The following is a 25,482-nucleotide window of genomic DNA, read 5'->3' on the forward strand; positions in this document are numbered from 1 at the left end:
ACTGCCCATTTTCTAGAACTAATACAACTATGTAACTAACGATTACATTAAGATTTCAACAAATGATCTCAAACTGGATGATTTCAGAAGTTTATTTTAAATCTCATTCTCTCAAAATGTATTGGATATTTGACAACATTTTTGAATATTTTACATAACTGGCGAGTAAAAAACTGAAAGTTGGAAGAATAAAACATGGGATGGAGGTGAGTAACTATCCGTTGTGACCAATGAAAACAAGACTTTAATATGTGATGCAAGTTTCACAAACCATTTTCAAGTGCACTTCTAACAGAAGACTGCTGTTAACGAGCATAGGATGGGATGTTCTGCTGGCATGGAGACAAACATAACATACTAGATTCATTATATGCAAATGATGGTAAATCTGAACAGGTCACGATACTGCAAAAAAAAAAAAGCTGAACAGTGTGTTTTCAGCTGACTTCCATCATTTCAGTGAGGTCACTTGAGTTTGGATTGTAGTTCGGGGAGACGTTCTACAATACAAGGCAAGACGGCTGTGTGTGTGCGTGTGTGTGTGTGTGAGAGCCACCATCCTGGTGACAAATTAACAAATGCCGTTCCATCCTATTTGTACATTGCTTTATGAAACACTTTGTTGCTCTAGTTTTTTGTGTATCTCTTCTAAATGTTTGTTCTTTCACTTGGGAGATTCTAACGCAGATGTGTTTGGTCTTTTCAGCTTCCCTTTGGCTCCTAGACTGTAACTGGTTTGAAGTGAAGGAATTCTGGATAACTGGCAAATCAGGCAAGTTAACACTGTTTAGGTAGGTAGGTTTTGTCGATGGCTTTAAATATTTAGACCATGTGAAGTTAGTTAGCCATGTAATCATTGACTAAAGGCTTCTTATCTGGCTTGTATTTCCTTTTCCTCTCTCGACATGTTTGCACTTGTTATACTGTAAATAGCTTCCATTATAATCCTAGCACTCTGCACTGACCTGCATATTGTGTTCAAATGTCTTGTTTTGTCTATGGCAGTTTGCGCTCTTCTGCCACGTTGGTCCTGTGTACTTCATTCACATGTGGTGTGGTAGAAAGTATTTGCACCGCGTCTCGTCCTAACGTGCTTGTGTTGTTTCCGTGGATCGACGTCTCTGCTCTGTGTGTTTTAAAGCCCTGATGGAAATCAGGCAGATTGTTCAGAGTTTTTTCACCCAGGCTTGAAACACGAAGTTGGTCTTCAGTGAGTATGAATAAGAATATCACATTAGCACCATGTCAAACTAAGGTAATACATATGTCATGCATCTGCAGATAAATATACTGGACTGAGTATGTATATATGATGATAGATATGAAGTTGGAGGTTCAGCACACAGGTAATTGTAGCGGTAGAACCTCCTCACAGTGCATAGAGCAGTTAGATACACTCAGTGAGCATTTACAAAGCGTGCTACGTTCACTCTGACGCTACGACAGCTTTTAGCGCTCCAAATTCAAACAGCACAGTATTACAGTTCACAACCATTTTATAAGGCAGATTAATAAAAGGATCCGTCAGTACTTGTACTCTCCCATTTTCATTGCAGGCTTTCCTATTGCACGTCGCAATGGTCACCGCATGCCTGAAGCACAACTAATAATAATAATAATAATAATAACAAAAACGTTTTACAAACTTCTTTGGTTGAGTGTGAAAAGAGCATTCCTGTGCTTTAATATGATGTTTGAATTTGGCATTTGTTAAAAAGAACACCAAGGAAAATGTGGCTTTTCAATCATATACTAGCTTAAATACAGGCAAACAAATTCTAGATTTAGCCCAAACTACAATATTTATATAAATTCTCACAAACTAATATTTAAAAAAAAGCTAGTGATAAAAGGCTTGCTCCGACTGAATACTACACACATACTACTGCTGTACTGTGACTCTTTCCTGGTTGCATTGGCAACCCCCACCCCCCTCCAACTCCTTTCATTTCTTCTTGGCAAAGCGACCAAACTTCTTCTCCTTGTCTTTCTTGGCAGAGGTGGGCTCAGATAGGGCAGTTGAGGTGGATGAGGGGGGAGGAGGCAGGCTGTGGGCTTTGGCCCCTGAGGGCCTCGATACCTCCTCCGCTGCCAATGGCTGAACAGCCTTCTCCATGGCCTGGCTCCAAAGCTGAAGCTCCTCCTAAAATTGAACACAAAAACAGGCACGCCACAGTGGATCACAAGGTGAGTTCAAGTCAGTTGTAAAACATGCCTTAGTATAGCATGTGATGGAAAAAGTGTCATTTTATACTACAGTATGTCAACAATGGCATTTTTTTGACAAACTATTTTTGATTACGTACTATGCCGTAAATTGGCCACAAAATACGCAATAGCATTTTTTTTTTTTATTACGTACTGTACTAGCATATATTTGACCACCTACTATACTATGGCATAATTTGGACAACATGCTATGAATTGTTTTTAAGGCATATTACACTATGGCATATTTTTGACAATATACTATATTATAGCATATACTAAAGCATAGCATATTTGTAACATTATATGTTATAGCCTGGTTTGAGGCCATATAAATATAAAAGCATATATATAATCAACTTTTTGGGGGACTTACTATATAATTATTATATTTGGCATAAATTTGACAATATTCCATATTAAGGCATATTTTTGGCCACATTTTATACTATGGCATACATTAAAATAGTAGTATATAGGCATAATATAGTATTTGTTGAAAAATTTGTATTGTATGTGCATTATAGAATTTAAAATGCACATACATACATGTGAATATAGAATTAATATAACTGGTTAACAACAGAAGACAAGACATTAGCAAGTTAGTAAAATTTGTTCTAAGAATGTTTTATTCCAATTAAAGTTAGAAGCACAAATAGGGAAAATAACACTGCAAATCACATGCAGACACACAAACATAACACAAGAAAACAGATTATGACTTTAACAAACTGGGAATTGCAGGCAAAACAAACAGGGAGAAGACAAGACTGCCCACAATAATTCGTTTTATGTACAATAAGTATTTATTGTAATTGTAGTTATAGTAATATGTGTGTATTGTATAAAGAGTATCTTAGAGTAATGTATCGGTAAAAAAAACTTACCTTTAACATATGTGGGCAAAAAGTGTCTTAGTCCTGTATGTCTGCATATGATTTACATGGTGTGTGTTATTTTCCCCATTTGTGCTTTTGTTTTAAAAAAAACAGTTCCTACTAAGAATTTTACTAACTTGCTAATGTTTTGTCTTCTGTTTTTAACCACTTTTGTGAAATATATTTACACATGTATGTGCATTATAGAATTTTTATCCATAAAAATTTTGCTTCATATAGTAGATGTGTATAAAATATCTTATTTCTTCACAATTCTTTTTCACGTATGTCATCAAGATAATGCCATAGTATAGTATATCATCAAAAAACTCGCCTATTATAGTAGGTCGTCAAAAATATTGCATATTATGTTGGTAAAGTAAAGTATAAGTCATCAAAAGTTGCTTTTTTTATGTCCATAAAATTATGCCATGTGGTCAGAAATATGGCATAGTTCTATATGTTGTCAAAAAAGTCACTTATTATAGTGTTTCTGCAAAAAATACCATAGCATATAATGTCTTGTACAAATGATAATGACCGTAATTTAGAAAAATCAGTGGTACAACTTACCTCATCTTTACACTGGAACAGATATTCACTGCCATCTTCAAGGCTGAGACAAGAAGGAGAAGTTTAAGTCATTTGCCTGTTAATTGTTGCTAAACTGAAGAAACACTAGATGAGACAACTTTCATAACTTAAACTTTAAAAATAAACTTCAGAGATGACAAATCCCTTGAGTTTTGCCTTTCTTAAGGGGTAAATAGCTGCATTCCTACACATAATGGCGCTGAGAGAAAAGCTTAAAGCAAGAGTCTGGCCCTGAAAACGCTTCATCCTCTCATCTCAGCATCGACGTTATATATTCTAGAGAGAGGATAAACAGGACGGATTCTCACTGGAGTTTGAAGACGTGCTTCTTCTTCTTGTAGCTGGCGAGGATCTCCCAGCTGGCGTTGCTGAGAGGCAGGGGGTCCTCCCCGTGAAACGTCACCCCGTGACCGAAGCTCTTGGCATCCTTATAGCAGGACAGCTGACCCGGCTTCAGCACACAGAACAGGCTGTTCCACGACCTGGAGGTGAGGAGGACACAAATGGCAATAAAAACATTTAAGAAGTAAAATTCTGGCTTTGATATGAGTCTTTTTTATACTTTGTCTGATTTTAGGTGATGTACCTGTTTGACGCCCTCTTTCCTGAGCCCTCTACATCATGTTTGCGGCTCAAGGTGCCCTCCTGCAGCACGGCCTGGGCTCCGACCGGCTCCAGGGCCACGGTGGCGGCCCTCTCCGGTTCCTGCTGCGTTCCCATGGAGACCGAGGGCTCCGGGTCCAGCTCCAAGGACCCGCTCTCTCTCACCTCCGACACGATGGGCGCCGTGGAGTCGCCGGCAGCTCCCTCCTGCTGACCTGAACTGGGCTCAGCCGCGCCGAAACCAGACTAGGGGGCAGAATGGAAACAACATCAACAAACCACCTGCCTGTTAATTAGAGCGTGCCCTTGATTGCTGCATCATTTATGATGTTCAAAGAGCGTGGATTGTTTTAGATTTGAAAAAGTCAAGGAGCTCTTTTTAAAAGTTTTTCTTTTATTAATTTTTTGACTGGTTAAATAGAGGTCACCACATCAAAACGTACAGAGGACAGGGCTGAGTGGGCGTAGTTACTAACCAGAGTCTGCTCCTCAATAGTGTAGAGCTGTGAAGATTCCTCTACAAAGCCCGTGTCTTCTCTCCTGGGGGAAAGGAAGCAGCATGGGGTCTACGTGAGAGGTTTTTCAGAGCAGTAGGTGCGTGAAAGAGCGCTTGAAGCACAGGCCTGCTAATGTTCAGCGTTCCCGTCAAGACGCTCAGCGACTGGAAAAGACCGCAGCCGATGAAACATTTTGTCTGCCTCTCGGTATTTCTCGACCTTCGCCGCGTTTCCGTGGCCCGGAGCATCGAGCCCATTTGTTCTACTGACTAACACCTAATTTAGCCTGGGCCTATTTTCAGCAGCAGATTTGTCCTAATAGTGAGGCGAACGCGCGTTTCGGTGATTTGGACAGTTTTGTTAGGAAAAATCTATTAATAATGTGCAGCCAATTTTCTGAAAATGGACTTTATATTTGTATAGAATCAGTAGATACTTAGGTGTAAAAGGTAGGGCGGCCACATAATTAACTGTTTTAGACGTTTGGACTACAAAAGCCTAAGTCAGTAGGCTTTTGTAGTATAAATGCTTCAGACCCAGAAAACAAGTATAGATCACAGAGTATTTTTTGTGGTGCGTGTTCACGGTCGTGGGCTGTGCATGTACCTGCTGTCCCTGAATGAACCGGGCTCTCCTCTAATGAACTTCTCGATCTCCTCCTGTTGTCTCCTCAGCTCCAGCAGCTCCAGCTGCAACACACAGTCAACTGAAATGAGACGCTCTGCGTCGTTTGCTGCGCTTTAGTGGATGAATAGCGCTTTAATTGAGTTTGTAGCCACAGATGTTTTGATAATTGAGTAGAGTCCTCATTCAATTAAAGCTGGATAGGTAATTTGTTTCTTATAAAGTATTAACATTTAGACTATTAATTTGACAAACAACTTAATTTAAGTTGAGTAGAAAACTGTAACAGAACATTTTATACAAATATAATGATGCACATTAATCAGTAACGACAGTAGTAAACTCAGCTATGTAGCAGCATTAGTGCCGTAATCCTCATTAACATTCACATTTGTGTTTTAACTTATTCAGATTCATCAGCAGCAGATTGGTCTCCTATCATTTTTCACACTCCGGTTTATTTCAGATTCTGAGTGAATTTCCAACAAACAAACGTGTCACCGGGCCTCTTAATCCTCCCGTGAGCCGATGGGGGGACGGAACCGCGGCGGGACCCACCGTGGTGAGGCGCTCCAGGGCGGAGAAGCGCTCCTCCCAGGTGGCCGTGGACTTCTCGAAGGCCCTGTGCCTCTTGAGGAGCCGGTCCACCTCGTCCACGGTGTGGCCCAGGTCTCTGCTGGTGACGTGGGGCTCCTGAGCGATCAGCCAGGCCTCGGCCAACGAGGCGTCGCGGGCGAACTGGCACACCTCCAGCACTGCACGCAGAAGGAGGACGTTCGTGAGGACTTTGAAGGCGGCGCGTACTTTTCGGTGTGAGTGGAGTTTATTACTCACAGAGGCTGAGCCAGTCCCGTCGGTCCTCCCACTTCTTCTCCATCTCCTTCCATTTCTCCTTCAGCTGCGACAGCTTCTCTTCGATCTGACGCAAGCAGTTACACAGTCACGCTTACATCTCAACGTTATTAAAGAACTCGGCCCCAGCCCGACTATTATCCTCTCAGAATTAGTATTGTGGAGTAATTAACCAAACAGTAAATTTAGGCCGGGGTCAATTGCTCATTTAAATTCTTTTTGGCTTTTCCATTTCTAATTAGTGTTTGCTTTATAGTCTCCCTGATGAGTGGAAGGTTTTTTTATTTCGCGGCAATCCAATTGGTTCCATTGTGCCAGACAAGAACAATCGCTCCCAGAAAAGTAATTAAATCTAATGAAAGCAGCAATTCGGGGACTGCTGAGGATGAAAAGAAGCCGTCTTCCCTCACCTCGCCAGAGTCCCGGTGCTTGCGCGTCACCAGGGCCTTCCCGAAGTCAATGCAGTCCGTGAACTTGCTTTTCCTGGTCTCCATTTCTGAGCGGATCCCTTGGTGGTTCTTCTTCAGGAGCTCCCCGGACGGGACGTCCCTAATGCAGGGGACAGAGAGATATAAAATGATAGTACTTAATGCATGAAGTGCATCTTCCTCTATTGGTACGGTCTGGAACTGCACCAGTGATGGCTTTTATTACCAAGGTTTAATTAGCCTGTATCATATTTAAAGTGAATTAGTTTTGTGTTCATAAGCTTCATGTTGCAGAAATGTGTCTATTAAAACTATTATAATAAAGCTCTGGGCCTCTGGCTTCTTCTTATTAAGTGCAGCCTTTGTGCAATTTGCAACGTCAAACCCCATATTTTGATAAATACGATGCATGATGTGGATCTGGAGGCTTCTCACTTTGGATTCTCCTGCGTGTCTATCTGCTTGATGACGCTCTCCATCCAGGCCATCAGATCTCGCACCATGGTGAGGAAGCGGAACTTCTCGTCCGTGTCCTTGAGCTGCGCCCGCCGCCCGGCGCTGGCGTCCAGCAGCCCCTTCCAGGCCTCCGCCACCTCTCTCTCCGAGGCCTGAATGGCGTCCGCCTTGGTCCCCGCGTACTGGGCGTGCAGCCTCGCCGCCGTCTCCTGGAACTGCTGAACCTGGAGAAGCAGCAGCGAGGTTGACTAGTCAGATATAGCTTTTGTGGGATGACTCGAAATGGGGCGACCCTCCTGCTGGATCTGAGAACGTTCACTGTGCAGCTCGCTCCTCTCCAGATATGAATCATCAGAGTTTGCCTTTCGGCCGCCGCCTGCTGTTCCTGTTCAAGGTAAAAGACTTGATCCCCTTTTGTTGTACCTGTTTGCCTAGAGCAGCGATGTCTCTCTCAAAGGCGGCGTGCATTCTGTGGAAGGACTCCGCTTTGCTGAAGTCCTCTCCCACGTCTTCCGGCAGCTCTTTCTGCTTCTCGTGGATCTGGGCCACCAGCTCCTTTCCGTCCTCAAAGTACCTGAGAGAAAAAAGGACAAACTCTCCGTCTCTTGGTTGATTTCTTATTTCGTAACGTCACAGATTTCTGTTCATAGCATTAAGCCGGTGCTGGTTCCGGTGGTTGGACCCATCGGGACCGGTTTCCGTACTTGAGCAGCTCGTAGGACGCCATGAGGAGCTGCGTCCGGGTGTCGATGAGCTCCAGCAGATCGGCCCAGCTCTCGTTGATGCCGTCCTTCCACTCCGCCATGGTGGCGGCCTCGCTGTGGCCCGCCTCGATGAGCTCGTCTATCGTCTGGTTCACGAAGTCCACGCGCTCCTGCCCCACCATTCCCGTCTCCCGCGCGAAATCTCGAAACTTGTCCCTGAGAAGCTGAGCGGAGAGGGCGGAGGCGTCCTTGAAGGAAGGCGGCAGCAAACAGACGCGCGTGGGGGGTGTGTGCTGTGATACCGACCGTGACGTGGTCCAGGTCCTGGCCCATCTCCTGAGACGAGGCCACTACATCTCTCTCTGCGATCCAGTGCTCCAGGTCCTCCACCTCTCGGCACAGCAGGAAGTGGTGGTACGAGTGCTCCAGCTTCCTGCGCCGGTCCTCCGCTAGCTCCTTGAGACCCGCGTACTGCTTGTCCACCTGGCCCTGTCGCCTGATGATCTCCTCGCTGCCGGAGGAGAGCTTGGGTTTAGTTCTGCTCCAAACGGGTTACGGCACATCGGGCGATCAAAGCACTGACCCGTCCGGATGCTCCTCTGCAAACATCTTCTGGGCCCGGTCCGCCAGCTTCTGGATGGAGTCGGCGTAGTCCTCAACGTCCTGCTTGAGGATCACGTGGCGCTTCAGCATCAACATGGCGCTCTGTTCGTCCTGACGGGGCGAGAGCAGAGAACGTGAACCCTGACCGTGCCCCCGTGTTGCTGCAGTGCCCGCCCCCTCACCTTGGCCTTCTCGTCGGCCATCATGTAGAGCTCCTGCTCCCCTATCCAGGCCTCGGCCTCGTCCGCGTCGTTGTAGTACTGCTGGGCCAGGCTGGAGCCGCTCAGCCTCTCCCTCCGCTTCGCCATCTCCTCCTGCAGCCGAGCCCACGCCTCCTCCAGCTCCGCCAGCTGGCCCGCGATCCGCTCCACCTCGGGCCGGCCCTCCGTGCTGGCGGCGGCCGCCATCCTCCTCCCTCGCTCCAGCACCTCGTCGACGCGAGGCTGGTGACCCTCGATTTCCCTCTGCAAGGTCTGGGGGCACAGAGACGCTTTATCGCACGGGTCACCAGAGCATGCGGCCGCCTCTGGGCCTCCTCAGTAGAACCTACCTGGTTCTTCTTGAGCAGCATTTGCACAGTTTGCAGGTTGTGGCCGTGCTCCTGTGACGTCGCCAAGGGCATTCTCTCCTCTATCCACAGCTGAGAGGTCAGAAGACATGAGGGAGGTTAAAAATGAGAAGAAATGGAACCGTAAAAATCCCTCTTGACCAATGTTGTGAATTTCTCCTTGTCTCCAACAACAGCAAAGTAAAACAATTGTTTAAGCCTCCTGGACTAAAGTGGATTCAGGCTGTGAAAGCAATAAGGGATTAAGGCTTTTATCCAGATTCACCTGGAGAGTCTGTTTTGCAGAGGGAGCTGAGTGCACATACTGTAATTGAAAACTTCATTTCAAAATTAATGTTTTTTTTTAAACCTTTAAGTTCAGGCTTCAATATTTCTAAAAATGTACTGAGGTGTTATCTTGATGTCACTCAAAAACCATTATTAATCCCCCTTTAAATCAAAATCTTTTTACCCTCTATTCTAATTTTGTGCTATCAATCATTTGCACTGGCCACCAGTTCTGACACTTTAATTTTGCTTGGGGAATTGGATCCATGCTTACAAGCTCGTCGGCTAGGTCCCTGTAGAACTGATGGACGGCCTTGGCGGCCTCCAGCTTGCCCTTGCGTTGGCCCAGCGGCGTGAGGAGCTGCTGGAACTCCCCCTGCAGCGCCTGCTGCTGGGCCTCCAGCTCCGGCTGCTCGTCCCTGCCGCCGCCGTGCTTCCCGACGGCCTCCTGCAGCTCCTCCAGCTCGCGAGCGCGCTCCCGCACTTGGTTCTCTGTCACCTGGCGTGAGGAGGTGGGATCGGGAGATGCACAATTAGCTAGAAACTAAATCGGGACGTGGAGGAGGTGGCTGCTGACTTTCGCTGCAGTTTTCAGGGTGTCTTTTCAGCTATTTACTAATGCAAAACCAACTGTAGCGCAGTCTAAGTGATGATATTCTGGATACTTCCTGACAAATGTGTTTTTCTACATTAAACAGTAATGCCCATCCAAAGAGCTGGAGCTAAAACTATCACTTATTCACTCCCAGGGCCAAATTGAGCTGGATATGATTTACGAAAAGGACCTGCAGATGCACTGAGCATACAGAGTCTCTACACAAACAGACCTGATGCTTCTTGAGCAGGATGTTGGCGATAGTCAGGTCCTTCACGTCCTCGTCTCCGCTCTGGAGCTGCTGCTGCAGCTCGCCGAGCCACTTCTTTATGTCGGCCAAGCTCTGGTCGAAGAGCTCCGAGCGGTTGGCGTCGAACAGCAGCCCCGCCTTCTTCTGAGTGGTGGACTCCAGCTTGTCCCACAGCTCGTGGAGCTGGGCCAGGCGCTCCGTCACGATGGGTTCGAACTCGGGCTTGAACTCCATGAGCTCCTGACCCTCCTGCAGCCACGAAAACACAGAGAAGCCCCAAAACATATTAGAAAATGTAGTAATCGTTTGGCCTCAACGCGCTTTACTCACCTGATCCACTTTGTTCAGCCAGTCCTTGTTGGAGGCCAGCTCCGCCATGAAGGCCTGATGTTTCAGCCACTTGCTGTGGAGGTTCCGGGCCTCATCGTAGGACGTGTCCTGAGCGGTCAGCATCTTCTCGTTGATCCACACAGTGAGCTGAAACACGGAGGCATCAGCGAGAGTCTCAGGTTGGTGCACGAAAAGCTGCTTCAAAGTCATCAAAACCGCTTAAGGTTTGCACAAAGCTGATGCCAAACAAAAAGGACGTGCGTTATCTTTACAAAACAGAACATTTAGCAATTAGCCCGATGGGACCCCAATCCCAAATAGGGGAGATACAGATTTAGTCTAATAAAATCTCATCAAGTTCTCCTGTGTTATGACGAACAAAACAAATTAACTGCAACAATCGCGAGATAAGAAGTTTTAAACGATGATGTCAAGTCACAGCAGGAGGATAATCGAGCTAAACCTTTACGCTCTAATTGATGTTACGGAGCAAGAACATGACAGCGAACTCACATCCTGGGTGTTTTGCAGGAAGTGCTGCAGGTCGCGGTTGTCTCGCAGCTTCTCGTGCACCTCCCGGGCTCGACGCTTGTTCTTGTCGCGTCTGAAGATCAAAACACGAAACGGAGGCGATGTCTTAAAAATACACATGTTGACTGCGCATACGTTTGCTGTCGAACGCCCCCCTCCCTGTGATGTGACGCAGATAAACAAGGTGTGTGTGTGTGGGGGGGTGGTCTCCGCTCACTAAAACACCCGTCCCACAGCAGCAGAAAAGCAAAGCTCTCACTCAGAGATCAATATCCATTACGGCACCGGTCGGGAAGCTGAGCGGCGGGAGGTGAAACCGAGCCCTCTGCTGCTGCAGCTTGTTGACACTAATGATGCGGCGATGAGGAAGCTGCTCCAGACGTGATCAAGATCTACCAGCGTGAATACACTGATTTATTTCTCTCTCCGTTCACGTTATTTATGCAGGACCGCTCGGATTAAACCAAGTGACCTGACCAAGGGCCCCAGACCCTTATGATGAGAAACGCTGGACGAAACCTGGAACATTAGGACATTAGTACTGCAGAATGTAGTACTTTTACTTCTTAATGAGTGTTTTTGTTCAGTATTTGTACTCAAGGACAGGACACAGCTCTTCAAACACTTTGCTTAAGTAGGTTAAGAGTAGATCCTCGGTACAAACGCACACTTTTAAGTCGTCGGCTGTGATAAATATTACATTACCTGGAACAGCACACACACAACACAACCTGGTACTGTATAATTCAGAGTACGGCCGCCCTGGACTCGTTTCAGACATGTTCATCCTTTTGTATTGGATTTAAACATTTAATAACCCATTAGTGCACTTCCCCTCTTCGCCTTTCTTCCTGCTCTTTCTGGGCTAAATCGCTGTGTGCTCTCAGACGACAGATGCCACAAGTCCTGCAGCCAGTGAACGGCACCTTTGGGACGGCCTCTGATTGGCTCCTCGTCGTGACAGATGCCAGAGCTTAAACAGGATTAATCATCAGATCACTCGTTAGTCGCTCCTGACAGCCTTTAAGCCGCGTTTCACTGTCAGCAGGACTAAGCCCCTTCATTAATAAATCACATTGATCATATTAGCGAACAAATGTCGCATTCTAACTTCTGACGACTGATTTGAGTCCTGATCAACCAGATTATCGGTCAGAAGAAGACGACGAACCACTGACCTGTCTTGGATGGAGTCCATTTTGTCCTGAACCTTCCCAGAGTACAGGTTGTTACTGTCCACCAGCCACTGGCCCCCGCGAAGGGCCCCGTCGATTTTGTCCTCGTTGGCGTCCATCGTGCTGGCGAAGGCCTCGTGCTTCTTCAGAGCCCGCTCCGCTCCGGCCAAGGTGTCGGGCCTGTCGATGTGGGCCAGGGTGTACTCCTGCAGACAAAGCGGTCGTCACATCGCCTAATTTCACAGTTGTTCTCCCACTTCCAGCTGCAGCCCAGTACCTGGTTGTTGAGGACGGCCTCTACAGTCTTGGCGTCGCGCATGAACTGCTGGAAGCCCAGTCCTTGGTCCAGGAAGTTCTTGCGGTTGTCCCACAGCTTCTGGAGCTCGTACCAACCGCGGTCCAGGCCCTGGAGCGTCTGCGCCAGCTGCTGGTACTGAGGGTCCGCCTCCTGACCCTGCGTGACCTGCGCCCCGGTGTCCTTCACGCGGTGGTAGGGCTCCTCGTGGCCGCTTATGTCCTCGCGGAGCGCGTCGTGCAGGCTGAGCTGGTCCTCGGCCTCCTGCAGCGTGGCGGGCGCCTCCTCCGACGCCACGGCCTTCTGGGCCCTGAAGAGCCACGACTGGAAGTCGTCCAGGTCCTGGAGGAAGTTCTGCAACTTGCTGATCTCCCCCAGGGAGTCCTCCCTGTCTTTCAGGGCGCGCCGGAGGCTGTCCCAGGCCGCGTCCAGGTCCCGTCCGCGCGCCAGGATCTCGGCGGCGTTCTCCGGGTGGTCCTCGGCCAGCTGGTCGGCCTCCTCCCTCAGGAAGGCCAGCTTGGCGTCGATGGCGGCCAAGTCCCTCTCCACGCCGAACAGCTTCCTCTGGATGGTCATGACGGCTGCCAGGTCGTTGCCCAGGTCCTGCGTGGACTCGATCACTCGCGTCTTGTCTTTGATCCAGGCCTCCGTCTCGTCACACTCCAGCCCGTAGCTGTGCAGACTAACGGCAGAATCTATTTTCCTCTTCTTCTCCTCCACCATGGCTTTGAAGGCCTCCCACCTGAAAGAGAATGATTCATCAAAGGCCTCAGTCTCTTTGATGATATGCTAAGGTGTTTTATACTGTGTATTCCTCACATTTCATGAAGAAAAATATTACATAAATTCAAATATTTAATTACTGGAAACAATGTAATCCACCTCTTATTAAGTCGCTCCTGACATTCCTTGACCTCCTTGGTGCGCGGGTGTCTGCTGTCCTCCAGCTGCCTCACAGCCCTGTTGACGTCATCGACCCGGGACTGAACGTTTGCCATATCCTGAGCCAGGATGCTCAACCTGACGGCGAGGGGAGCTCCGATTAGAACAGCGTCAGCAGCAAACAGCGCACGCGCGCGCGTACGGTAGCTAGTAATGACCTGTTTTGCACGACCTCCAGGTCCTCCAGCTTCTCGGGCACCTCCAGGTCCACCAGCCACGTCTCCTTCTGGCCCATCCACAGCTCGCAGGCGTCCGTCTCGCTGAAGATGGTGTACAAGGCCATGGTGTCATCCAGCTTCTTCTGCCTCCGGTCGGCCAGCGCCATGAGCTCCATGTACAGGTCCTTGACATCTTTCAGACGCCTCTGGATATCAGGGGTGTTTTGCAGCTCCTCGGGCAGCGCGCCGGCCTGCCTGGTCAGGGCATCGATGGTGGCTCCGTTCTTCGCGGCTTCGTTCTTCAGGTCGTGGAGCTTCTTCAGCAGGCGCTGCGTGGTGTACTCGTCGTGGCCCACGTCGTCGCTGGCGACCTGCCTCTTGGCGTCCAGCAGCCAGGCCCTGAGCTCGTCGGCGTCGCCCTGGAACTGGAAGAACCTCTGCGTGTCCTGGAGGTTCTGCTTGCGAAACGCCGCCAGCTCCTCCAGCTGCCGCCACTGCCTGCGGACGTCGCCCATGGCGTCTTGAACCTCCGGCGAGCGAAAGTGCTCGGCCCGGATCATCTTCTCCCCCTCGGCCAGGACCCCCTCGATGCCGGCGCGCCGCGCGCCCAGCTCGTCCTCGAAGGTGCCGTGCTTGCTCTGCAGCACCAGCACGCTCGTCAGGTCCCTGCCGTAGTCCAGGGAGGAGAAGATCTGCTCCTTCTCCCGAATCCAGCTCTCCAGCTCCGTCACCTCCCACAGGAAGCTCCAGAAGCAGCGGGACTGCTCCAGGCGCGCGCGGCGCTCGGCCGCCAGGGCACAGAGCTCCTGGTAGCAGAGGTCCAGGTGCTGGACCCGGTCACGGATCACCTGAGGGTCACAGGGCTTGTAGCCTGGAAAGAAGGCGAGAAGCACAATCACAGTTAGACACAGTCATCCCCGCTGCAAAAAGCTGCTCCACTTACTGTCTCCATTGGCGAACTGGAGCGCGGCCGCACTCGCGCTCTGCACCCTCTCCGCCTGCAGAGCGATGTCGCTCTCCACCAGAGCGTGTTTCTGGAGCAGGTCTTCCACCTCCAGCAGGTGCTTCCCCAGGTCTTTGGACGACAGGCGGGTCTCCACCTTCACCTCGTCCATCCAGTTGATGATGTGCAGCATCTCCTGGAAGATCCTCTGCAGGGTGAGGTTCTTCTCCAGCCGGCCCCTGCGGGCCTTCAGCAGCTCCTGCAGGTAGTCCCACAGGCGCAGGATGTTGTCTTTGCGCACGTCGATGCGCTTGGCATCGTGGTACCGCTCGGACTCCAGCTCCTTGGAGATGTCCACCAGGGCCTGGACGCGCTCCTTGTACGCGACGATGTCCGTCTCGATGGCGTCGTGCTTCTTCTTGGCCGCCTCCACCGCCGGCAGGTCGATACCGAAGTTATCCTGAGGAGAGGAGGCGCTCAGGGTTCACGTCCGCTCCGTTTGATGGATGGTTCTGTAGGGTTCTGACTGGGGACCTACCTGGGCTACTAGTCTCTGGTTCTCCTGGAGCCAGGTCTCCCTCATGGCGGCCTTCCTGTCGAACCTCCTGGCCATCTGCTCCAGCTTCTCCTGTCGGATCAGCTCGTTCCTCAGGACGCGCTCCCGCTCGTGCTCCGCCCTCTCCAGACGCTCCCAGGCCTGAGAACGACGAGCTGCACCATTAGCATCATGATCACTCTGCTTTCATGTTTAGATATGAGGAGCGACAGTAAAACGCAACGAGCCATTACAATTACTGATGCATCCGCAACTCAACTTGGATCCCAAAGTGATGTCATAAAGCATCAGTTAAAGGCAACAAATGAATGATTAATGATGTTGCTGTTGATTAAAGTGCCAGTAATTCTGATCCACTGCTTACCCTGTTGATATCCGCTACCAGAGCTCCCTCTTTAGGCGTGTACACCCTCTGGTTATTGGCCCGCATACGACTCTGGATGGTGAAGAGCAGAACCTCGAGGTTCCCCTTCTCCTGGAACCTGAACCCCCCCCCCCAAAAAAAGGAATGAGTTAAAAACACATGTCTGTATATTCCCAATGTTGAGTAGGTTGACTTGGAAGGAGTGCAGCAGCAGCGGAGCGGTGCCCTGGACTCACTTGGGCGGCTTCTCCACGTTGCGGTAGGTGTTGAAGGCCTGGAGCTGCTGCTGGACGCCGCTGAGCGAGTTGGCGAGCTTCCGGTTGTTGAGCACGATGATGGTCTGCTCGATCCACGTCAGCAGGTCCGACGCCAGCGTCTCGTACTTCTCGATCATCTTCTCCGTCTCGATGGCCTGATCCAGGACCTGAGGAGAGAGGAGGGGTGAGGTGGGCGGACGGGACCAGACTGGACTGGACCGGACCGGACCAGAGCCCGTCTCACCTTCCCCACTCGCTTCCCCTCCACGGCGAGCTGCTTCATCTTCGAGAAGTAGTGGTAAAATGCCACCACGTACGTGATGATGGACTTCTCGTCTGGGTTCTCTGTGTACACATCTGCAGAACAGCGCACAGGCACATGAGCATCTCTGGACCTGAAGCCCTTTGTCCATGGGGCTTAAGGCTCGTAAACACTGCGTCAGACACTCGCCTTCGGGGTCCAACAGTTTGGTGACGCCGAGCTTCTGCTCCGCGACGTTGAAGGCGCCCTGGAGGTTGTGGGTCGGGTTGGACCTCTTCAGACTGTTGTAGTCCACCAGATCTGGCCTGGAAGGCGAAGGTGAGGAAAGCAAATGAGAAAACAGGGCAACGAGGCAGAGGAAGAGGCGAGAGAGCGAGGACGGGAGACGCTGAGCAGACCGGCGTGTTTACATTGAGTGAGTGCAATCGGCCGTTCATCTCTCACCGGTGTTTGTGGATGAGGGCGTTGAAGGCCATGCCGTCCTTCCAGCTGGTGGTGAAGTTGGTGATGTTGACATTGGGGTACCTGCAAGACAGCAGCAGGGGGATGTCATTGGCTCGGCTGAGCGGGGTCTGGTTTAAGTCAGAGTCTGAGAGTCCCACTGCTTCATCATCAACCACTTATTTGTGAGACTTGAGCCCTGAGGAGCTGAAGTGTTTTTGGACAACGTGTTTATCAATCGATATATATTAGGCAGAAAATGTTCACAAATGATTCAAACATAAGAAACCCACGTCATAAATATGAATTTGCAGTCTGGCTTACAGGAGCTTTACATTTAATAGTGGTGTGACTCTGATGGATTTAATATTCCAGTAGAAAACAAATTCTCTTCCTCATGTGAAACTTATTTATTAAAAAACCTAATGAGGAAGGAGGTTTTGAGTGACAACATCTAAAATGCAAAAACAAAGATAAATCGAAAACCGGCCCAACAGGTGATGATGTCACACCTACCCCGCAGTTTTCATCTGACACCACAGAAGAAGAGCGTCCTTGGCCGAGCGCGTCTCCTTCTGGTCCGCCTGGCCCGTCTCCACGACGATGTCCTGGATCTGAGGGGAAATCACAGCTGGACGGTAAAACGATGCAACGCCACCAACGACTGAGGGCCGCAATCGCACAAGCCGCGGCCGAGGACAAAAGCGAGAGAGTTGCGTGTCGCTAATTGGGAGCACGAGCGGAGGACGGCATGGTAACACAAACACAGAGGGGTTTCATTTGTGTAAAACAAAAACAAATCTCAAGTGATAGATATCGATGTAATTGCTGCCAGTCACTAATCTGAACCTAGGGTGCCATTGATAGAACAAGGGGAGGTAATTATTGAAGTTCTTCTTTCCCACACAGAGAGCTGGTAATTAGAGCAGTGATGTGATGTGAGAGACGGACCCTGGGAGAGCGCTAAATATAGCGGCTTTGGTTCTCGCTGCTTCACGTCGACTAAAAAGACACAGACGGACCAAGTCGACTCCTTCCCTTCCTGGTTCTGTTCCTTTTGAAGAGGCTGAATAATGCAGAAGGCCATATTGTTTGAACTATCGCGACTAAAAATAACAGCTGCTGTCAAATTAAAAATAAATATATGGCCCCTCCAAAAAAGATAAAAGAGCCGAACAGACACGTTGTGATGATCGCGATGCGCTTCTAACGGCGGATAATAATGGCTGCAACCTGCAGGCGCCTCAGACGAGGACAGAGACGAAGCCGTAAACATCCCGAGGCTGCGAGCTGAACCCGGTGCCGCACGCAGATCCACCCTCAGTGAGACGGAACCAGAACCTGGACTGATGTCATTCACCACACCGCTCCTGAACGTACCTGGAAGCGCAGGATGATGGTCCAGATGAGGCCGAGGATGAGGCGGTGGTTGCCGTCGACGATGTCGTGGGAGCCCATGTTCTCCAGGTGGACCCGCTGCTCCTTGAGGAACTGCAGGGCCTTGTCCACGTTCTCCAGGCAGTGGATGCGCATGCGGCCTTTCGTGGGCCTCGGCTAAAAGGGGCAAAGGTGGAGAGAGAGGCGCGTTTAAGAGGGGAGGGGCGACCGAGGGGGAAGGGATTTACAGAGTGAGGTTTGACAAGACGAGCTCCGCACCAGCCGTTCCCCGGACAGCACCTCCAGCAGCTTGATGAGCATGCGTCCGTCCCGCAGGTCCAGGTAGAGGTCGGAGATGCGACAGCCCACGCGAGACAGGATGGAGTTGACCCATTTAGTGAAGGTCTTCTTCTGAACCGCCTCGCGCTCGTCTGACGGGAGCACAGAGCAGAGAACGCGCGTCTGATGAATAGTGCAGGAACCTCGCGGCCGCTGTGGGGGTTTGAATGTTACAGCCTTTCTGCGGAACTGCTCTGTAAATGCACTAATACGTGGGCCTCAAGTGCGAGCGAGGCTCCGATGGGCAAAACAGACCCCAACAGCCCACACTCACTGGTCACTTTATTAGGGACACCTGTGACGCACAAACAGATCCACGGCATCCATTCTGCTCGTCCTCCTTTAGGCCTGCACACGACTAAAACCTTGTGCCATGAATAATTCAGATCCCACAGGTGTGGAGAACAAGCACGGAGCAGAAGAACAGAGGGGGGAGGGGGGGAGTGGAGCTGAGGGGCGAAGAGGGGGCGACGGGCAGAGATGGAGGTCAGAGCAGGTCAGACATGAAGGAATGGGGAGAGTTTAGCAAAGTCATGTTGTCTACGGAGGCTCCCATAGTGCAGATATGACCACTTAGGAGGAGGAGGAGGAGGAGGAGGAGGAGGAAGCAGAGCCGTCTCCAGACGAGCAGTTTAAGGAGTTCAGTGTGCCAAGCGCTGGTGAACTGGGTTCCCACACAAATCTCACCTTAAACCTTAAAGTATAATCGTCCAGGATATTATTACTAGAATTGCAAGAAATAGGTTTCGCTTCCTACTTTTTGTTTTTACTTTGCGGCGCTTAAGGGAACATTATGGCTCACGCTTCAGAGCTAATGTGATCGGGAAACGTCCTAATTTACTCATTCATCCTGTATCAGTGGAATCTAAATACTCCTCTGTTTCACATGCTTCCACTTCCTAATCTCCCGTCCAGTCTTGCGACTCCGTAAAAGCCCCATCATTTATTCATGCTGATGGATTTTTCCTGTGCACGGCCCCGTCTTTTCCCACAGTCAGCGCTCACCAGCGTCCAGTCGCCGCTCAGGACTGAGTCACGGTGCATCTGGTGTTGACTTTGCTTCCAACATCTGCCACAATAATTTACTCATTAAAGTAAGCTGGGTTTTCTGAAAGGTTAAAGGTCAACTTGTCAACGAAATGTGTTCTGCACTCAGGACTCCTCCTTTTCTGTATTATTAGTTTCTTGCTATCGCTCAGACGTCATTGCCGAATCAATAGACCGGGCTCCAAACACCTCCCTGCAGAGCTCCACGCCGCTTCACGTATCAGTTGCCTCTGCGGTCTCCAGAACCAGTCGATACCTGAAATCCAGCAGGGGGAAGGAAGAGAAAAAAGGAAAAGCATGTTTCCGTCTCCGCTCCCGCATCATCTCCTCCATTTTCTGCCTCTCACTAATGCATCCCTGCCATCAGGGAGTTGGACGAGACGGTCCAAGCCAACAATGATCCGCGGCCATGCAAACTCCTGTGTAAAACCTGCACACGGGCGAAGAGGCAGCAAACACTTCACATCATCATCATCTTCATTTCTTTCTTTCTTTTGTCCAGGACAAAAGAGGCTGAGAACAAAACAGCGTCTGTGACAGATAGAGGCCATGTGGAGAACACGCCGCTGAAATCTGACCTGACTGTTCATTCATTTAAACAGAACAGACACCCGGGGGGAACGTCGTACCTCCTAGTCATGAATGGCTTTGGAGGGAAAACATCACAACCGTTTTAAGAGTTTTCCCATGACTTATTCAACGGCCAAGTCGGGGAACAACTGGGGCAGCGCCACAGCGTCCACAAAATAAAGCAATGACTCTCGGATACGTTTAATGAGAGCCCGCTGTGACAACGACCCTGACGTCGCAGCTCGACACGAGACACGGGACGGGACGGGGGGGGGCGTGATTGGAAAAGTGTCATCCGTCATCCGAGAGGCAGGAGAGCGCGGACAAACGCACACAGACGCCGTGACCCCGGTACCTTGCAGCTGCCTGAAGCGTCCCTCCAGGATGGAGTTGAAGCAGATGTTGGAGGTGCTGTAGCTCAGCCAGCGCGCTCGCTTCATGCTCCGGGCCGAGGAGGAGGAGGAGGAGGTGGAGGAGAGTGCGGGGGCGGGCGGAGGTGGAGGTGGAGGCTGAGGCGGAGGCGGAGGCGAGGGCTGAGGGGCCCGCTGACGTCTGGAGGTGCAGGAGGAGGACAGGGGACCCACGGGGAGCACGGTCAGCGGGCCCAGCAGGGAGCCGTTCCTCTCCGGGTGGTGCTCCGGCTCCCGCTGCCGCCCCTTCTCCGTCTTCCTGCCTTCGGGTCTCTGGGCCCGGTGACCCGGCGGGGTGCTCCGGCTCCTGCTGCCGCCCACGCCGACCCGCTCCGGCGCCGCGTAGGACCGGCCCGCGGCCTCCTTGGCGCCCCGGTGGACGGCCGGGGTCTCCCTGACGCCCGCCTTCAGGCCGATGGCGACCTCCCTGAGCCGCGGCTGGCTCACGGGGGCGGCTCGCAGCAGGCAGGGGCTGCTCATGGTGACCCCCCACCCCGGGATGAACAGCGAGCCTGGAGCCGGCGGACGAGCTTGGCGCCGCACGTCTCTCTCCCGTCTGTCTGCTGGCTCTCTGTCCTCCTTTCCAGATCCCTCCCGCGCTCGCTGCTGCTCCCTCCCCTCCTCCTCCTTCCCTTTTCTTTCTCACTCGCTCCTCGCTGCCGCCGTGATGATGCTGCGCCTCCACTCCAGCTCCATCCATGCATACAATAGGCCCCAACACATGCACGTGCTCTCACTGAGTCCTGCCTCCACCTGACGCCCGCACGCAGTCGGGCGCCTCCGAACTGACGTGTGAATTTAATTTCACAATAATGATCAATCTACGTGTGTTTTGTTCAACAAAATGTTTTGAAGTTATGTCAGTGGGTGAATTCAGACAAGCTATAATTCAGAAGCGGGTGTTATTTAAAGCATCTCTCTCTCTCTCTCTCTCTCTCTCTCTCTCTCTCTCTCGTCCGGCCTTTCTTCTCTCTCTCTCACTTACACTGCTTCTCTCTGACAGGAAACACTGATTGCATTACAGAAACATCAGTGCAGCAGCACTCTAACACAATATCAGCGGCAGCCGCACACGGTCCTCCGTCACTTAAAGAGGCAGAAAGAAGACGCTAAGCATCGTTTGACGAGCTCGAAAAACACCTTTCTGGTGAATGTGGGAGGTTAAAGGTCACGGAACGCGGCCACGCGTGTTGTGGTGAAGTCACTGTGACCTTGACCTTTCAGGACCAAAATGTATTCAATCCCAGCTTAAAGAAACCCCCTTAAGGGTTTGGGCCTAAAGAACGATCTGGAGAGAACCCCCCGAAACACGCGGCTTCACCTTCAGCACAGTGGAAGGGAACGTGCTCGATCGCCCACGGAGCAGAAGCGCAGTTTCACAGGCCGCCTGCTATTTTAAAAACCCACAGGTGGGTCACAGCTTACGGGGCTCAGCCAGAAATGACAGAAATCTCTGCTATGGCGCGGGGCGTGGAGGGAGGGGGGGGGGGGGGGGGGGGGGGAGGGGGGGTCAGCTGTTTGGAACGCTCAGCCGGTGGACGTTGTGGGAATGTGCAAGCGACCCCCCCCCCCCTCGCTCGCCGGAGGGGCCGGGGCCGCGTTGCACCATGGGAAACACGGACGCACGGCGTGTCTGACACCCGCTCACCTGCCAGCGCCTTGATGCGCGAGCGCTCGAACAGCCTGGCCGTGCTGTTGTCGTTGTCCAGCTCCTCGTCGCACAGCTCGAAGCGCGTGTTGACGCGGCTGTACTGCTGCGTGATCTCCGCGTTGTCGAAGTCCGTGGTGGACGTCATGGCGGCGGCCGCGGGGGGCGGGGGAAGAAGAAGAACGGGCCGGCGACCGCAGGTGCCGCGGGTGAGGAGGGGGAGGATGAGCAAAGGGAGGAGGTCTGCAACAGACAGAGACAGTTATTAGCACAGAAATGACAATCACACATATTAGGAATGAAGCCTGATCTCACACACTGAAGTAAATAATAAGTGATTCTCATTTATTAAAATATTTCTTGTCCATTTAAATGATTTACATTTTGACTTAAAGGCTTCTTTGGGTTTTTAATGTCTGCATCTCTACCTGGCTCCACTCCCACATTGAGGCCGACAGGTCAAATTGAACCAATCTCACATAGAGCGTGTGGGACCGAGCCTCATATTCGCCATTTTGTGAGCGCGTACGTTCTTTTTGTGGAATGGCGGGTGCCGGCGAGCTGCTGTGATAGCTCTATCTGGGTCCAGCATGGCGCTCTTATCGTGTGGCGCAGGGGGAAGGTAACCCACCAACCACCCAACACACTCACACACACACACACACACACACCCTCACCCCCCCAACATCAGAGTATGACGAAAGCAGCTTCGCTTGAACGATGCAGCTCACGTACATTGAACTGCCAGGGTGTGTGTGTGTGTGTGTGTGTGTGTTTGTGTGTGTGTGTGTGGGGGGGGGGGGGGGGGCAAAATCTGCTTTAATATCATCAGAGATTCAAATGATGACATTAGATCAGAGATAGTGAGTGGTGTGATGAGGTACGGACAGGTTGGACGGCCGGATGAATATTTTAGTTGAAATTTCTCGCCTGCTGGTTCAATATTTGCCTTTGAAGTTCTGCTGTCGACGTTTTGAGAACCGAACGCGTATTTAAATGACTTCTTCACTTTTTTCCCCAGCCCCGATGACGATGACGCCTCGCTGTTTCGGGGGCCCTCGGTGATGCCGCCATGGCGTCCTGCAGGTCTCCCTGCTGCTGCTCAGTATCAGGCCCTCACACGCTGCTGTTATCAGCTCGGGGGACGCTCCACCCACCGATGGGGATGCCTCTTATCAGCAGCAACGACTGCACCGGCCCTCACGCCTCGGCTCGGCTGCATTTAGATCGGGCCTCCTGCTTAAAGACGCCTCTGTGACATGAAGGTCACCCGCTCGATGCCTCTGTCTGTCAGACAGTCGGCTTCTTATGGTGTCCTTGGTCTGACAGCAAAAATAAGGTGGACTGGATACCAGAATACTTACAGTACAGGTTCTGTACAGACGCAGGCAGAACACACTCACTGGACCCTTGTTTAGGTTCACCTCTACTTGTTGAAGGTTAAAAGGCGTCAGTGCATTTTATTAGGTGGTTCTAATGTTTTGGACCCTAGAATGAAAATGAATGACAGGTGCGAAACATCAGAACCAGCTCACGTGACAATCAATAGAGCAGAAGTATCACCTTTCTGACAGCTTCAGTTTCAATGAAATTACGGCCTTGTAAAAGTTACTGGTATTTAATTCTACTGTTTTTTATTACAACCGGTGACAACTGTTCAACTGCACAATTAGTACTTTGGCGCCCATTCGTGTTTCTGTCACCTGTAGTATCTAAACACCAGCACAGGGTCCAGTAAACAGTGTTTTTACAGCTCCACATGGTGCTTTGATGACTTATGGGCGCTGGGGTGTTGACAATCTCTCAACCGTAGTAAAATGTGAGGGAGAGATTACAAAAATGTCGGCTGGAATTTACCCACATGTGCAAGTGTTGGTCGACATCAAGGGGGAAAAATATGTAGATTAAATTTCTTTAAGCAGGAAATTACAACAATGCAAAACAGATTTTGGTATCAGGGGATGCAGCTCTGCATATAATTGCCTCTAGAGCACTTGGGATAATGCTTAAGAGGTGTAAATGAGATTTTTTCCTTTCCCGTTAAGACTTGCTGAGTTTAAAAAGTCGAAGCCAAGGAAAAAAAAAACTGCTTGTGATTTCAATTCCCTGCACCTTGCTGTTCCTGGAAAACTACGGTGTAAACAAATATATACAGTGTAAATATCATATCAGTGGCCGACATGAATAATAACGGGCTCCCAGCTGCACCACAACACGTTACGGCTGTTATTTTGAGCAAGGAGTCGGATGCGGAGGACGAAATAAGAGATGGGTGTGGCCGAGACGTGTAACCTGCAGCAGCAGAACATAAATCTGATACATAAACACAGGACAGAGATCAATATGGAAGGAGGAGGCGGCTCAATGCACCGAGTGACCACCAAAGCGCACAGCTCTAACTTCAGACAGAAATCAATGTAAAACTAACCATTACCCATGAATTTTAACAACTTGGGGAAGACCATGGTGGGAACTGAGCACCGAGGCCCTCAGTTTACCATAATCCATAGCGGACATCGATTATATGCACAGGCTTTGGGGGGAAAAGCGCTTTGTTGTGGTCAATATTGTTTTGACTGCAGCTAAAGCGAGTGTGATCCTGAGAGGAGCTGCAGGGAGTCGATAGTAAACTATTCCTGGAGTGTGTTTACACAAAAGCTGCCGCTCGTCCAGACGCGGGGACAGAGGCGCTCACATCCTTCTAGGGGAATGAAGGAGGACATCTGATTTGGGACGAGGACTTCTCCATTCTGTGATTTAGTTCAAAACTGGAATTTGTAGAAACTGTGAAACACACTATAGGTCCTTTATTTCCTAGATTCTAGAACGATTAATATCTTCCTATGGAAAAAGTGGCAGGACTGTGTAATATCTTTCAATTTGGCATCCAAGATTATAAAAATGCATCAAAACTAAAATGTAAGTTTTTTGTTTGCTTTATTTTAGTTACTTTAACTATAGGGGCTGGTAAATTATTTGACCTTTAGTAATGTAGTATTTTAGGCAGGTACTTTTATATTGCAGTATTTCTACTACTAAACACTTCAAACTGAAGCACGCGCTGCTTGTAGAAGCGCACTTTTTCCGCTGCGCCCTCCTCATAACTTCCCTTCTCCACGCGGAGCGCATTGACGGACCGCGTCACTGTCGAACATGGCAGCCGCGTCCAACAGGTGGTTTGAGGCAAACTTGTAACTTAGCTACAAACAGTGACAAACAAATACAAAGACGCATTCAGTGCGCGGTGAAACAAACCCCTTGGCCTCAGATCAAGAAGTTAATTTGACAATGGCGCATTCACTGCGCCTTCAGTTTGCACTTACTTGCTTCTGGATGTTGTCCTGTCCTAAAGTGTTTATCTTGAGCCTCCTGCCTGCCAACAAACCAATTATAATCCCATTGAGGCTGCGGGGTCCTGGTCAGAGCGCACGGAGAGGACGCGGTCCACTACGAGGGACGGGGGTCGAAGGCGCGAGCGCAGCGCGGTCATTGCCGACAGGCAGCGACGGACCCACCCAGCGGTTAAAAATAACGCGGGCGCATCCAGTGCGCGGTGCGTGCGCGCAGGGGACGGACATTCCTCGCAAGAGCCGGTGACTCTAAATGGCAGAGACGCTTCTGCGCTCCTGTGCACCCCCCCCCCCCCCCCCCTCACGCCACGCGCTCCACCCCGCCCACGACGCGCCGCACACGCACGAGGACCCCTT

The 25,482-nt window shown here is 50.5% G+C and overlaps 1 protein-coding gene and 1 long non-coding RNA gene across 4 annotated transcripts; one reads left to right on the plus strand and one right to left on the minus strand.

Moving 5' to 3' along the window:
• Nucleotides 1-78: 78 nt before the first annotated feature.
• On the minus strand, nt 79-25,380 carry sptb (spectrin, beta, erythrocytic). Of its 3 annotated transcripts, XM_029138181.3 has the most exons (37): nt 25,099-25,380; nt 23,140-23,263; nt 21,776-22,018; nt 18,041-18,192; nt 17,765-17,938; nt 16,901-16,998; nt 16,388-16,468; nt 16,133-16,248; nt 15,926-16,038; nt 15,661-15,848; nt 15,425-15,542; nt 15,043-15,201; nt 14,505-14,964; nt 13,562-14,432; nt 13,344-13,481; nt 12,444-13,203; nt 12,170-12,372; nt 10,974-11,064; nt 10,461-10,607; nt 10,113-10,379; nt 9,560-9,784; nt 9,001-9,090; nt 8,633-8,923; nt 8,431-8,561; nt 8,154-8,358; nt 7,848-8,071; nt 7,567-7,717; nt 7,123-7,367; nt 6,670-6,808; nt 6,242-6,326; nt 5,966-6,162; nt 5,390-5,472; nt 4,763-4,826; nt 4,270-4,532; nt 3,992-4,165; nt 3,663-3,705; nt 79-2,143 (listed from the first exon to the last, which is right to left on the minus strand). In XM_029138181.3, the coding sequence occupies exons 3-37, from the start codon at nt 21,921-21,923 to the stop codon at nt 1,946-1,948; spliced, it is 7,092 nt and encodes a 2,363-aa protein (XP_028994014.1). In that variant the 5' UTR covers nt 21,924-22,018; nt 23,140-23,263; nt 25,099-25,380; the 3' UTR covers nt 79-1,945. The 3 variants fall into 3 exon arrangements, with proteins under 3 accessions (XP_028994014.1, XP_028994013.1, XP_028994012.1); XM_029138180.3 differs by lacking the exon at nt 23,140-23,263; XM_029138179.3 differs by lacking the exons at nt 21,776-22,018; nt 23,140-23,263; nt 25,099-25,380 and adding an exon at nt 20,073-20,719.
• LOC114848053 (uncharacterized) lies at nt 4,036-7,011 on the plus strand. Its single transcript, XR_003784342.3, has 2 exons — nt 4,036-4,171; nt 4,261-7,011. It is a non-coding gene; the product is annotated as an uncharacterized LOC114848053 (long non-coding RNA).
• Nucleotides 25,381-25,482: the final 102 nt, after the last annotated feature.

The sequence above is a fragment of the Betta splendens genome, chromosome 22 (genome assembly GCF_900634795.4).
Source record: "Betta splendens chromosome 22, fBetSpl5.4, whole genome shotgun sequence".
Lineage (NCBI taxonomy): Eukaryota > Metazoa > Chordata > Actinopteri > Anabantiformes > Osphronemidae > Betta > Betta splendens.

Bases quoted from the DNA above. Each gene is read 5' to 3' on its own strand.
- sptb (XM_029138179.3), bottom strand. From the start codon at position 20,607: ATGAGCAGCCCCTGCCTGCTGCGAGCCGCCCCCGTGAGCCAGCCGCGG. The intron at 15,849-15,925 runs GTGAGACGGGCT...CTCTCTCCTCAG, and splicing joins AGGGGAAGCGAGTGGGGAAG to GTCCTGGATCAGGCCATCGA. The intron at 7,368-7,566 runs GTACAACAAAAG...CTGCTTCTCCAG, and splicing joins TCGCTGCTCTAGGCAAACAG to GTTCAGCAGTTCCAGGAGAC.